Source organism: Pantherophis guttatus, chromosome 8, assembly GCF_059756535.1.
Source record: "Pantherophis guttatus breed Tessera chromosome 8, ASM5975653v1, whole genome shotgun sequence".
Taxonomy (NCBI): domain Eukaryota; kingdom Metazoa; phylum Chordata; class Lepidosauria; order Squamata; family Colubridae; genus Pantherophis; species Pantherophis guttatus.
The window spans coordinates 20429879-20444431 of record NC_142070.1 but is presented as its reverse complement, the minus strand read 5'-3'; the positions used below and the strand labels follow the sequence as shown (position 1 = coordinate 20444431).

At 39.4% G+C, this 14553-nt stretch overlaps 1 protein-coding gene and 1 long non-coding RNA gene across 3 annotated transcripts in view; one reads left to right on the top strand and one right to left on the bottom strand.

The window, feature by feature from the left end:
* Positions 1 to 268: 268 nt before the first annotated feature.
* Positions 269 to 13574, top strand: LOC148112559 (alcohol dehydrogenase 1B-like). Of its 2 annotated transcripts, XM_087875373.1 has the most exons (9): positions 269 to 396; positions 1397 to 1498; positions 2989 to 3127; positions 4424 to 4511; positions 4619 to 4829; positions 6011 to 6274; positions 8349 to 8484; positions 10575 to 10713; positions 12051 to 13574. In XM_087875373.1, exons 1-9 carry the CDS (start codon positions 379 to 381, stop codon positions 12073 to 12075), a joined length of 1122 nt encoding a protein of 373 aa, XP_087731499.1. In that variant the 5' UTR covers positions 269 to 378; the 3' UTR covers positions 12076 to 13574. The 2 variants fall into 2 exon arrangements, with proteins under 2 accessions (XP_087731499.1, XP_087731500.1); XM_087875374.1 differs by lacking the exon at positions 12051 to 13574 and having other exon boundaries at positions 287 to 396; positions 10575 to 10717.
* LOC148112558 (uncharacterized) overlaps positions 13093 to 14553 on the bottom strand; it is a 53553-nt gene continuing 52092 nt past the window's right edge. Inside the window, exon 6 of the long non-coding RNA XR_015729274.1 lies at positions 13093 to 14457. This is a non-coding gene — a long non-coding RNA (uncharacterized LOC148112558). The remainder of the gene's footprint in view (positions 14458 to 14553) is intronic.

Genomic DNA, 14553 nt, shown 5'->3' with positions numbered 1-14553 from the left:
AAGAAGTATTGAGAATAGTGTTCTGCTCTATAAAAGAACATTGCATTTTTCACAAGCACCCATGAAAATTGCTGTTTCTTGGTCTTACGCAACACAACTCTTGATGCATTACTTGTCCGGTTAATAATATCTGTACTGAAGCTAAAAACTCCTGATAATCTATGAATTTAATTGCCTAATTGTTTGATATTACAAATCACTCTGATTAAATTAGTCAAAGTAAAGGAGTGGTTAAGTTTGTTGGGTGGAGCTGCGAAAGTATTATAATTAGCTAAAAGAGAAGTAAGCTTTTTGCAATCCATATTCTGAAGGCAAACTGTTTTGCACCAAGTAGAATAGCCTAGAAGAAGTGAAGTGTGTATTACAAAGTCAAGGACCATGAGCACTGCAGGGAAAGTAAGTAAACTATTATTTCTTTTAATGGTGATTATTCATTTCTGTGATATACCACAGTATAGAATTGTTTCCACTGTGGTTGGCAAATTGCCTGAGATTGATCCTAAAGTTTTCCTCACCCTTGGCACTTTTTTTGTCAGTATCACTCTGAAAAACTCTTACTGTATTTAAGACTATTCATCATCCTGGTTGCTCTTCTCTGCACTTTTTCTAGAGTCTCAACATCTTTTTTTGGTCACCACACCAGAAAAAAGATGTTGAGACTCTAGAAAAAGTGCAGAAAAGAGCAACCTGGATGATTAGGGGACTGGTGGCTAGAACATACGATGAACGGTTACAGGAACTGGGCATGGCTAATCTAGTGAAGAGAAGGACCAACAATCAACCAATGGAACAGCTTGCCTTTAGAAGTTGTGGGAAGTTCATCACTGGAGGCTTTCAAGAAGATACTGGACTGCCATTTGTCAGAAATGGTGAAGGGTCTCCTGCTTGGGTGGGAGATTGGAGTTGATGACCTACAAGGTCTCTTCCAACTCTGTTAATCTGTAAATCTGTAATTCCAAAAGTTCAATCCGTCCACAGCACAGAGATAGCATTGGAGGTGAGAGTCTGTTCAACAAATACAAATCTCACGTACCCATTTACATTTGGTGGACTTAAGCTCAGTCCTTTGGTTCCTGGTTTTTCTTTTTAAAGTAAATCAATCCCATTCTAATTAATTAAACAAGAAACATTTCAATGGCTTGCCAACACATGGAACAGAAAAGAAGTTCTGGAACTACAAAATGTTAACATGGATTATTTTGTAGCATATCTGATTGTAGGAAAAGGGGTTGTCAGAGAAAGAACTTGGTTGGTCAAAACTGAGCTCAACAGTCAGCTACGAAGGAATGGATTTTGGATGCCAGAAGAGTAGGCTTTCCTATAAATGCCTGATTAATCCATGAATTAATGAGTGTCTTCTCTTAGAATAAAACGTCTCTTGCTTCCATTTTCTTAGGTAATCAAATGCAAGGCAGCCGTAATCTGGAAACCTAAAGAACCATTTAGTATTGTGGAAATAGAAGTAGCTCCACCAAAAGCACATGAAGTTCGCATCAAGGTAAAGGAAATAAACCAAAATCCATGTTAATGCAAGTTACTCTTATCTATGCGTAACCATCTCAAATGGGATATGTTGAGGCGTACCATCTAGAATGGTTTCTTCTTTCATGGGAATGAGGGACAAGACCTGAAAGCAAAATGAGACAGATAGAATCCCTTAAGAGCTATGGTGGTGCAGTGGTTAGAATGCAGTACTGCAGGCTATTTCTGCTGACTGCCTGTTGCCAGCAGTTCGGCAATTCAAATCTCACCAGCTCCAGGTTGACTCAGCCTTCCATCCTTCTGAGGTTGGTAAAATGAGGACCCAGATTGTTGGGAGCAGTATGCTGATTCTGTAAACTGTTTAGAGAGGGCTGTAAAGCAGTATAGTGGTATATAAGTCTAAATGCTATCGCTATTGCTTAATCCTGCTTTCTAACGAAATCACAGGCCAAAGTTGATCCCCCCCCTTACTTACCTTCCCAAGCCTCCTTTTGGTATGCATACACGCGTGCAGAGTGCACATTTGGTGTGCACTGCACATGCCCATAAAGCGTGCACACAGTGCACATGCACAATCAGCGAACCTATAGCAACCGGATTTCACCACTGAGTGCAGGCTCCCCTTTTTTTGAGATCAATCAAATATTGATCTGTTAGTTTTAAAAGAAATTGACTGACCGGCGCATCAACTAAACCTGACATTATAAACTGACATAACTGGCCCAAAGTCACGCAGCCAGCTGTCATGCCTGAGGCGGGAATATTACCTACAGTCTTCTGGTCTTCAGCCTGGAGCTTTAACCACTAGACCAAATTCTCTCTCTATTTTTGTTATCTCGCTTTTTAAAATGAATGAGGTTTTAGAAGGGATTCTTGTAATCTTTAAATAATTCCAATACTTTTTTTTTTTTTAATTAACTGCAGTTTCTATGGGAAGTTACCAATTTTAATCATTGTACTTTTAGCTCTTCCTGAAAATTGAGGTTGAAGGCAGTGGTGAAATGTAAAATTTGTTACTACCGGTTCTGTGGGCGTGGCTTGGTGGGGGGTAATGTGACTGGGTGGGCGTGGCCAACATTTATATATATATATACTTTTAAAAGCATTTTTTCTACAACCTCTTGGGCCGAAGAGGTTGTTAAAAAAATGCTTTTAAAAGGCTCTGACTATCCCAGCTGAGTTGCCTGATTGTCAGAGGCTTTTTTTTCTTTTAAAAACTTTTTTTTAACTTTTACAAGCATTTGTAGGAAAAAATGCTTTTAAAAGTAAAAAAAAAAGCCTCTCATGATCGTGGGGCTCAGCTGGGCATGGGGGTGGGGGGGGGAGACAGGGATTTCTGCTACTGATTCTCCAAACCATCCACTGCCATTGCTACCGGATTGGGCGATCCGATCCGAACCGGGAGCATTTCACGCCTGGTTGAAGGGTTTAACAGAGAAATCACATTACTGTAAGTTAAGCCTAAAATAATGTACTCCAATAAGTTATCTTCTGCCTTTGTTCTAGATTTTGGCTAGTGGAATCTGTGGCTCAGATTCCCATGTTCTAAAGGGTGTTACAAAGACAAAGTTCCCTATTATTCTTGGACATGAAGCAGTTGGCTTGGTTGAGAGTGTGGGAGAAGGTATTACCAGTATGAAACCAGGTATGGAAATTGAGTGCAAAACCTTTCCCAGTAAGAATAAAATCAATAAGGTAATTAACGACTAGAAATTAAAAAATTCATACAGGGAGGCCTCGACTTACAACCATTTGTTCAGCGACCAAACAAATGACTGTGTTTCACACTTACGACTGTTGCAGCATCCCCATGAGCACATGATCAAAATTCAGATGCTTGGCAACTGGCATGTATTTATGATGGTTGCAATGTTCCAGAATCATGTAAATCACCTTTTGTGATCTTCTGACAACCAAAGTCAATGGGGAAGCCAGATTCGCTTAACCATGCTACTAACTTAACAACCATAGTGATTGACTTCTGTGCCAAGAAAGGTCATAAAATGACGCAAAACTCACTTAACAACTTTCTCGCTTAGCAGGAGAAATTTTGGGCTCCATTGTGGTTATAAGTTAGGAGTCCTATTGGAATTCTGAATGAAAATACTAGCAGTAGGTTAGTAGTATCTCTTCAACTATATCCTACAATAAACCACAAGCATTATTGTTCCCTCCAGAACTAACAAAATTAGTTTAATAATAATAATAAATAACTTTTTGCTATTAGTTCCGTTTCGATGAGGAGCAGCTAAAGTCTACGACATGTTCATAATCTGCATTATTTAAATCAGTGGCCCCCAACCTTTTGGGCGCCAAGGAACAGTTCAGTGGTGGGATTCAAATTTTTTTACTACCGGTTCTATGGGCGTGGCTTAGTGGGCATGGCATGGCTTGGTGGGCGTGGCTTGGTGGGCGTGACAGGGGAAGGATACTGTAAAATCTCCATTCCCAGCCCACTCCAGGGGAAGGATACTGCAAAATCCCCATTTCCTCCCAATCAGCTGGGATTTGGGAGGCAGATAATAGATGGGGGTGGGGCCAGTCAGAGGTGGTATTTACCAGTTCCCCGAACTACTCAAAATTTCCGCTACTGTTTCTCTAGAACTGGTCAGAAACTGCTGAATACCACTTCTGGAGCAGTTCCATGGAGAATGGTGAACCAGGGGGCGTGGTTTCACATACTGCCTGCACATGTGCAGATAGGGCATCGCTCACTTGTGCAGACCGGTTCCTGATGGTTCGTGGACCAGTATTGGCCCGTAGACCGGTGCAAATCCGCAGACCAGGGATTAGGGACCTATGGCTTAAGTAACAGAATTCTAAAATCCTATTGTAGCAATACTGAATTAGAGTGGAATTGACTGATTTGCTGGTAAAATACTGCCACTAAGTTGTCTGGAAGTTTCAAGCCCATTGATAATGATCTTTTTCTCATTCTCAGGAGACCAAGTCATTCCGATTTTTCTCCCCCAATGTGGCAAATGCAGTACTTGTCTGCATCCTACAGGCAACCTCTGCAAGATTGATCGGTGAGTTTCTGTTCTGAATTGTGGCACTACTGAACTTTCTTGTCCTGTCTGATAACCCCATGACGGATAATTCTGATTTCTCCTGCCATGTTTTTGAACCTTCACAGTGGGTCTGGATTAATGGAAGATGGCACCAGTAGATTCACTTACAAAGGAACACCACTGTACAATTTTGTTGGTACCAGCACTTTCACAGAATATACTGTGGTACATGAGGATTCGGTTGTCAAAATCGATGCTGCAGCACCTCCTGAAAAAGTGTGTCTTATTAGCTGTGGGTTTTCTACTGGCTATGGTGCTGCCATAAATGCTGCAAAGGTAAGTTTCTGGTATCTCCATATTCTAGGTCAGGATAGTGGTTCTGAACCTTTTCTTCATCACGGGCCCACTTTAAATACCTTTTGTGGTCATGGACCGTGGTCATGGACCTCCAAGACTTAACTCTAGATTTAAATCATAACATTTCTTCAAGCCTTCGCAGACACCCTGTGATGGCATCGCACGCCCCCAGAGGTCTGCGGACCACAGGTGGAGAACCACTGTTCTGCGACATGTCACATGCAGCTATAGTGCCATATATCTGCTCTTAATGGTTTGACTTCATTTTAATTCTATGATGGAATTAGACATTTCTATAAGTAAAAATGTTGGTGGCTGCAAGCCAGTGTACACTTTGTTTGTTTGTTTCATTAGTTAGTTCGTTAGTGGGTTAGTTAGTTTGTCAAACATGTACAAGATAACAGGAATAACATGGATATTAATACAGGAAATAGGAACAAATAAATGGGGATAGTAGGACAGGGACAAAAGGCACGCTGGTGACTTATGCACGCTCCTTATAGACCTCTTAGGAATGGGGTGAGGTCAGCAGTAGACAGCTTAAGGTTAAAGTTATGTGGGGGGTGAGGATATAACAACAGAGTCAGGTAGTGCATTCCAGGCACTGACCACTCTGTTTCTGAAGTCGTATTTTCTGCAATCTAGTTTAGAGCAGTTTACCTTGAGTTTGTATCTATTGTGTGCTCATGTATTATTGCGGTTGAAGCTGAAGTAGTCATGACAGGCAGTACATTGTAGTTTTGTGTAATTTTGTGTACTATGCTTAGGTCAGACCGTAGGCAGCCTAGTTCTAGGTTGTCCAAGCCTAAGATTTCAAACATGGGGGCATAAGATATTTTGTTGCAAGCAGAGGAGTGGAATACTCTTCTCGTGAAATATCTTTGGACTCGCTCAATTGTATTAATGTCCGATGGGGATTGAGAGATATTGATGGAAAACAATTTGTCTAGTTAGCCTTGTAGAAAATAGATATTTGTGACTGGTCACATTTTATAGCAGCCATTCAAAGAATGTGCAATTCTTTCCATGGTATCCATTTTGGGATCATACATATGAGATGCTCTCAAAATTCCATATTGGCTCATATCTTTGGACCAAAAGAGATTCATTAACCCTATTAGTACATAACCATAATGCTCCTTCTTTTTATGCTAACAAAGGTGCGGCCTGGTTCTACCTGTGCTGTTGTTGGACTCGGAGGAGTTGGTCTCTCAGCAGTCATGGGCTGCAAGGAAGCTGGAGCTTCCCGAATCATTGGAGTCGATATCAACAAGGATAAATTCCCCAAGGCGAAAGAAATTGGTGTCACAGATTGCGTCAATCCCAAGGATTACCAGAAACCCGTCAATGAAGTGATCTTCGACTTGACTGGGGGTGACGGAGTAGAATATTCCTTTGAAGCCGTTGGAAAACCTGAAACCATGGTATGTGCATTAAGGTAGTACCACAATGGAAGAACTAAAAGGGACATGGGAAAGAAGTTATCTTTTACTAAAAGCCAACATTTCTGTGGGCTTTATTGAAATAATCATTGCAGCAATTGTAGAGTGCTAAGTAACAAAATGCAGCAGGAATTTTATCCTGGGGAAACGAGAAATAGGGCCTAGTTACTCTAATTTTACCTCAACAGGGATGGCTGCAGGCAAAGAAACACGTACTGTATTTTTTCCGCATCCCATTACATGTAGTCACAGCACATACTGCACCTTTCAATTTGGTAAAGGAGTCATGTGATTAGGAGCCAGTTTCAGTGGTGTGATTCAACCAGTTCACACCGGTTCAGGAGAACTGTTTGTTAACTCTTTATGAAGTTCTGCAAACCGGCTCAGTAGTCAAGGTGTGCCTGCCTGTCTGCCAATTCCAATAGCTCACACATATCTCAGGCATTCCTGCTCATTTGTAATTAACCAAAGGAAGGAAAAAGAAAAAGAAGAAATAACCACATAGCCATTTCCTCAGCAGAAAAATTCTAGCCCCTTTAAAACTCAAGCTTAATGTGCAAGAGAGGTTTCCCACTTCTCTCTCTCTTCAGTTAATAGCTCTGGCCTGGGGAAGACAACCAAGAACCATTTAACAGGTAAATACTTAGTTGCGATAACAAAACTGCAGGAATGCAGTCAGCATGGAAATTTACAGATCATACAGATTAACAGAGTTGGAAGGGACCTTGAAGGTCAACTAGTCCAATCCCCTGCCCAAGCAGGAAACCCTACACCATTTTTAAGAAATGGCAGTCCAATCTCTTCATGAAAGCTTCCAGCTATGAAGCTCCCACAGCTTCTGAAGGAAAGCTGTTTCTTTGGTTGATTGTTCTCACTGTCAGAAAATTCCTCCTTATTTCTAGGTTTGAATTTTTCCTTGTTCTGGACAGGATAAGGCCAGGGAAGGAGTTTTTAAAATGTTAATACAGAGCAGGAGTTTCTTCTCAGAGTTCCTGTGTCTTTTTAAATACACATTCTAATTAGAAGAATTGATTTTATTAATTTGGAATAGGGTTGCAATGCTCTTTCTATGTTTATGGATTTTGATCCGGCATTTTCAGCATTTAAGAATTAGCTTACAGTATTAGACTGTAAAGATTTCAAATTGTCTTGTAATTGTGTTGCTTGTGTGTGATGGAGCACCCACAACTTCTGAAGGCAAGCTATTTCATTGGTTAATTGGTTTCACCCTTAGGAAATTTCTTCTTAGTCCTAGGTTGTTTCTCTCTTTGGTTAGTTTCCATCCATTCTTTCGTGTTATGCCTTTTGGTGATCTGGAAAATTGTTTGACCCCCTCATTTTTGTAGGAGCCCCTCAAATTTCCTGACAGAACAGTGGAACAACTTATCTTCAGAAATTGTGAATACTCCAACACTGGAAGTTTTAAAGAAGAGATAATCATTTGTCTGAAGTGGTGTGGGGTTTCCTGCCTAAGCAGGGGGTTGGACTAGAAAACCTCCAAAGTCCCTTCCAACTCTGTTATTCTATTCTATTCTATTCTATTCTATTCTATTCTATTCTATTCTATTCTATTCTATTCTATTCTACTCTACTCTACTCTACTCTACTCTACTCTACTCTATTCTAAATATTGGAACGGTGCTATTTTATTGTGCTATTTTATGGTGAGTTGAACTAAGGAGAAATTTCCTAAGGTGAGACCAATCAAGTTGGCCATGCCCACCCAGCCACACCCACCCAACTGGTCATTAGTGCAGAGAACCGGTTGTTAAATTATTTGAATCCCATCCGTGGCCAGTTTGGTCTAGTGGTTAAGGCACCATAGTAGATACAGGAGACCATGCAAAAGAGAAATTGAAAACTTTCTTTCTGCAAATTACTTTATGGTAGCTTATCATAGGAAGGCATTGCCACAACAGACCATTTGAGGAGATGTTATTTTTGATACATTTGGAGCAATAAAATTGTATGTGAAAGGTCAATGGAAGAATTGTGGTTGGAGTGGTAAACATTGACTTTGACTTGATTCACATATATGTCTTTGGGTTGATTTTAGCTGGATGCCTTGAATTCTTGCCAAATGAATTATGGAAAGTGCATCACTATAGGAGTACCACCTACAGATTCGAAGATTACCTTGTCTCCAGGAATTCTCTTCACTGGCCGAACTTGGAAAGGAACTCTATTTGGAGGTAGGGCCCCTATCTGGCTATTAATACAGTCTCTCTCTCTTTTGTATCCTATACTATGGGAAGCTCAATATTACCATATAATATAGCAATAGCACTTAGACTTAAATACCGCTTTACAGTTCTTTACAGCCCTCTCTAAGTAGTTTACCGAGTCAGCATATTGCCCCCAACAATCTAGGTCCTCATTTTAGGATGGAAGGATGCATGGCTGACTCCACCTTGAGCCTGGCCAGTGGTGGGATGCTGCCGGTTTAACAACTGGTTCAGTGATTGCACACTTTGTGCACACACGTGCACTTTGCACTGGGCGTGCATGCACAGTTTTACAAATACTAACCTTCTGTGTTACCATTTGGGAGTAACACAGCTGAGATGTGGCAATCCGCTCTGCACGCCAATCAGCTGAGAAGATAAAGCTGTTAGTGTTAAGAATAAATACAATTATTGACCTCCACCCTGAAATAAATGTGGAAGGGGAAAAAAATGAAAATCCCATCTTTGTCAACCTACATTAACCATCCCATCCATCCATTATGCATCATTGACCCATTACAGCAATCCTCACCCCATGCCCCATTAGATGTAGCCTCCTGCCACCAAAAGGTTGTCCCACACTTTACTTGATCTTCTGTCACCAAATCATAGAATCAGATGTAGTTCTGCTATTATTTACAAGCAGGGGTGAAATCCAGCAGGTTCTGGCAGCTTCTGGAGAACCAGTAGCGGAAATTTTGAGTAGTTCGGCGAATCGGTAGTAGAAACTTTTGAGTAGTTCAGAGAACTAGCAAATACCACCTGGGGCTGGTCCCAGATGGGGTGGGAATGGAGATTTTGCAGTATCTTTCCCCTGCCATGCTCACCAAGCCACGCCCACAGAACTGGTAGTAAAAAATTTGGATTTCACCACTGCTCACAAGCCCAATTGCCCTTTAAGAAAAGTTAGAGGAGAGCTCTCATCATTTCTCTTACATGGTTGGCTGAACAGCTGGAGGTCATCCAACAACCAGCAGACTGTTGCTTCTCCTGAAACTAGTTACTAAAAGGACCACCAAAGTCCTTTCAAACACAATAGTAAATTTCGTAAATGATTACGTTTAAGTAAAACAGGATCCAGAAACTCTACCAGAATTTCAATATGTCTTGATATAAATTGGAATATCTGACTGCTTCGAGGGATGTTTTTAAAAACTTAAAAGCTGGAGTAGCAGGGAGAAGAACCTATTAAGTCAAGTAGCAGAGTTTCTGGAAAAAGAGTTTAAACATTTTGCAGTATAATTTTTCTGGTTCTCTAAAATTGCTATCTTTCAGGATATTATTGTTGCTGGCAAATAACATATTAATCTGGTTTTTTTTTTTCAAAAAGAAAGCAATATTAGTTGCAGAGGAAGTGAATACTGAGTCTGGGGAATATCCCAATTGCCCCTTTCACAGCTCTAATTATTATTTTTTTTTAAGATTCAGAGCACTAATGATTCATCTCCTGCATTATATAAATGCAAATTGTACTGAGAGGCAGAGAAAAAACTCCTTATGAAGCCATATGTTTGTTCTAGTGGTGCTATTTACTTATTCATATCGACTTTTCTCAATTTAATATTCTCCAGAAATGCTAGACTTGAATACCAGCATTTCTCAGGCAACCTGATCTTTAAAGTCCAACACTTATGGAAAACACTAGGTCAAGGAAGGTGGATTTTCAATGATGATCCAGTAATCTTTACAAAGGACAGACATGATAATATTATAGATTCCCTAATACAAATATTGAAGCAAGAACTTTAGAATGGGTTGGTTCCTTCTCCTTGCCCTCTGAGAACCAGGATTTCAAGAATGAGGAATAGATGGGATCATAGAAATTTGAACAGGGTCCATAGGTTATCCAATACAGGAAAAAGTCTGTAATTTATACTGTAAATTCCTCAATTGATAGCAAATTCCTCAGCTCTGGGATCAGCAGATCATCTAATATCACATGACACCTAGTCCAATCTTATTAAGAGTTTCTGCCTCAAAGAAAAGCTGTAGAAGTGCATTTCAAATGACCTTGTAAAATTAATGCAGTATCTTTATATCCTTTTTTTTACTTTCAGACTGGAAAAGTAAAGATACAGTTCCTAAGTTGGTTTCGGATTTCATGAACAAAAGATTTAGCCTAGATCCATTAATTACTCACACTTTACCCTTCGATAAAATCAATGAAGGTTTTGAGTTGCTTCACTCAGGAAAATGGTAAGACTTCCTTATTTCCCCCAGCTTAAAATGAATAAACATGGTCCAAAAGATAATGCACTGTTTTAAGTACTCACATAATTAAAAGTCAAAATTCATATTGAGGAATTGTTTGTTTTGCCAACAGAAACTTTGCAAAATAGCTACATGCCTTGAGTTTCAGGCAAGGTACCTAAATCTTAGAAAGAAGAAAATTGTACTAAGAGAATTTGGAGAAAATATTACTGACTTTGCTTAGTTGTACAGTTGGGATGATGTAACAGAGGTGATCACATTGTGGCTGCATGTTGAATTTTTAATTCCACTCCAGAGACACCCCCCCCCATTTCTTACAGAAACTAGATTTAGGTAGGGGTGGGGTGCTGGGGGTTCACAGGGATTCAGGAGAACCTCTAGCTAAGATTCTGTGCAGTTCGGAGAACCCCCAAATCCCAGTTCTGGCTGGCCCCACCCACCCCGCCCCTTCCAGGAGTCCCCACATGGCCCATTTCAGATGAAGGTAAGTACAGGGCGTGCGCAGAGGCTCCGGGAGGGCGAAAAACGGGCCTACCAGAAGTCTGGGAAGGCCTGTTTCCAGCCACCAGAAGGCCTCCAGAGCCTAGGGAGGCCATTTTCGCCTTCCTGGAGACTCGAGGAAAGCCTCTGGAGCCCAGCGAGAACAAAAACCCCCCTCCCTGCCATGGTGCAGGAGGCCGACTAGGCCACACAGCAACCGGGCAGAGAACCTCTTGCTAAAATTTTTGAAGCGCACCCCTGGATTTAGGCTATAGTTTTCAAATAGTTGCCATTTTACACTGAGAAATTGATTTTGCCTCCATTTTAATTATATTGGCTATTCTGAAAATTTTGGCTGAAGATGAGATTACCACCATAATTCAATGCTGTTAATTATCTAAAAGATTAAGAAATCTCACAGGCAAGACTGATGCTTCCGCATACTTGTGTGAACATTTGCACCACCAAATTATTTCTTCCTCATACTTTCTATCAGAAGTCTTCTGTTGTTATCAGGGCTGTCTTTTATACTGTACAAAAAAGCTGAGTAGCGGAGTGCCTCATTTGCAAAAGAGAATACAGATTACTCTGTGTTATTAATTCCTCCACAGAAATAATGGCATGTTAGAAAGGTTTAATTTTGGCAGAATCCATCCATTTTCCTGTTTTTTTCACCCTCTCTTTAATCTGCCTTGAAAGTTCTTACAATATTAATCTATTGATAAAAATAGTCATGAACTGTTATTATCAATGGTCTTACTTAAAGTCTAAATAAAATTTCTTGACTTTGCTAAGAAAAGAAATAACCACATTTAAATATAAACTGTTTTCTGATGTTTCAGCATCCGCTGCGTCCTGACGTTTTAAAGGCTCTGGTGCAGAAGAAAAATAGAAAACTACCATTTCTGTCTCTGAAATCCACCAGAAATGCATTATGCAGCATATATACTTCAATAAGCTAGTCAACAGAAGCAGAATTATTTCTTTTCTTTCTATCTCTTTTCTCCCCATTCTGGTTCATGTGTTATTATTACTGCTGAATTTACCTGCAAGGACGACAACAACCCTGGAATTAAGGCATTCCCATGTGAAAGTAAAAATTAGGAAAAATATAGTTATAAACATGCTTAACATTCCTATGTTTTGTACACTTTCCCTATTTCATCATCTTCCTCCCCCCCTCTCTCTCATGATTGGTTAATTATGTGTCCCTAAAAGACGGGATTTCTAAAATTGTGTGCATGTGTGCTCATGACCTTTTTTCTCACAAATTATTTTCACAACATAGACAAATAGATAAATGCAAGGCCAATACATAAGAATCAGTGGCTCTTATGGGTAGGGAAACAGGTGTCGTCTGGTGCTTTGTTGAAGTTGTAACTCATCCTATTCTCCCTAAACGGGGGTAAAAATTAGGGAGGGGATTATCAGAGTATTAAGCTATATTTTTCAGTCTGTTTGCAAAGATGAATTAAGTTCAGAGAGATGTTTCTGTTGGGCTTCAAGTCCAAGGAAACCCATGCACATTTAGACTTCATTAAGTCTCATTAATAGGTCCCATTTAAATATACTCAGGGCTTCTAGTTATATTGTCTATCTGCTCATTGTCCTCGCATTTCCCTCCTACCCCTGCCATTTATAGATAAATGTGTTTGGGGAAATACTCATCATCTTGATTAAATGCAAGAACTAAGCAAACAAATATATTAAATATACCAAAAGGTAGATAATCCAACAGCAGTAATGATCTGCAACAAGTTTAACTACTTCCAGTTTTAGAAACAGATTTATTTTATCACCATTTCTGTGCTTTTAATTCCCACACACACCCACTTTTTTTAAGTGGCAGAATGGAATTTATATTTTTACAAATTCAAGATGGAAAATGATACACGGCTTTTTATTTGGTACAAACAAATAACAGCTTGTCATTTTTAAATGTTGTGGGATTGAAATATTTTTTCTATGCTGGGAGTTGAAGTCCACAAGTCTTAAAGTTGCCAAGTTTGAAGACCTCTGATTTACAGTTAGATTGGCTATTCACTTACACTTTAAATATCACCAGCATCAATAACGGGTTCACAGCTTTGTCCTTCTCCTTTAACATAGAAGAATGGATGAAAGGTCAAGAGAGAGACTTTATCACTCATAATTCTTTTATAATTGTTTGGCACTTTTTATCATGTAAGACTGCCAAAGAGTAGGAGCCAAAATATTTTGGAAGAGACTTCACTTACAGATGGGACAACTTAACAGAACATAAGCTAGAGATTCACTATCCCCAAGGGATTTGAGATACCATTGGGTTAGTAATTTTGGCACTCCGATATGATGTTATTGTAAAATAATAAACCTCTTGGATCAGATTACGTGTTTATTTTCTTCCTCAATGGTTATATGGGTGCCTTCAGAAAACCCACAAACAAGGAATGAAGGCAATATCTACTGACCTAATACCACTCTTCAAAACATTTATTTTCACTACCGTAGCTGTTCAAAGAAAAACCCCATCTTAGGCATTGAAAGAATCAAAAAGAAGTTTAGATCTATCTATCAAGGTATATTGGCAAAGACATCAGAAAACTCTGACAATCAAATTCCGAGGAACCAAACAAGTACAAGAGCAGAAGTCAAAGGCTCCATTTTCATTTCTTTGTCTTTGTTAATAGCACATTTCTTTTTCTGGAACTGGCTGAAACCCATGTCAGAAAAGATATGCTAACCAGTGGTGGAATTCAAATTTTTTTACTACCGATTCTGTGGGCGTGGCTTGGTAGGCATGGCAGAGGAAAGATACAGAGGAAGATAATCCCCCATTTCTCAGGGGAAAGTATCACACTGTTATCATAATCATAATCATAAGTTTATTTGTCAAGCATATATAAGATAACAGGTAAAAGTATAAACGTAATTTGAATACATGAAAAGAGTAAGTAAAAAAGGAATATTAGGACAGGGAAGTAGGCACGCTTATGTTAAGTATATGTTAATATATTTATAAGTATATTAAATTTATTATATTTAATAATAAACCTATTTAATACACTGCTTTTTCTCCAGCAGCATAATGTAGAGGAGATCACACAAAATTTCCCATTTTTCCCCACAGCAAGTACAGATTGGGTTGAGAAAGAGACCCAAATCTCCCAAAGAACTTTGGTTGCTGGTTTCTCTGCTCCCAGTCCAACATGAAAAACTATTTTCAAAGTCTTTTGAGGACGAACGTGCTTCTGCTTCTCTCCAAATCACCTATAGCAAAAAAAGGAAAAAGGATTATTGTCCTATACTGCATACACAGTATTTCAGACTTGTAATCTTCTTCCCCAAATTCTGGTAAAAACAAAT

Coding starts and splice junctions, on each gene's coding strand:
- LOC148112559 (XM_087875373.1), top strand. Junction 4,512..4,618: donor AACCTCTGCAAGATTGATCG/GTGAGTTTCTGT, acceptor GAACCTTCACAG/TGGGTCTGGATTAATGGAAG. Junction 4,830..6,010: donor CTGCCATAAATGCTGCAAAG/GTAAGTTTCTGG, acceptor ATGCTAACAAAG/GTGCGGCCTGGTTCTACCTG.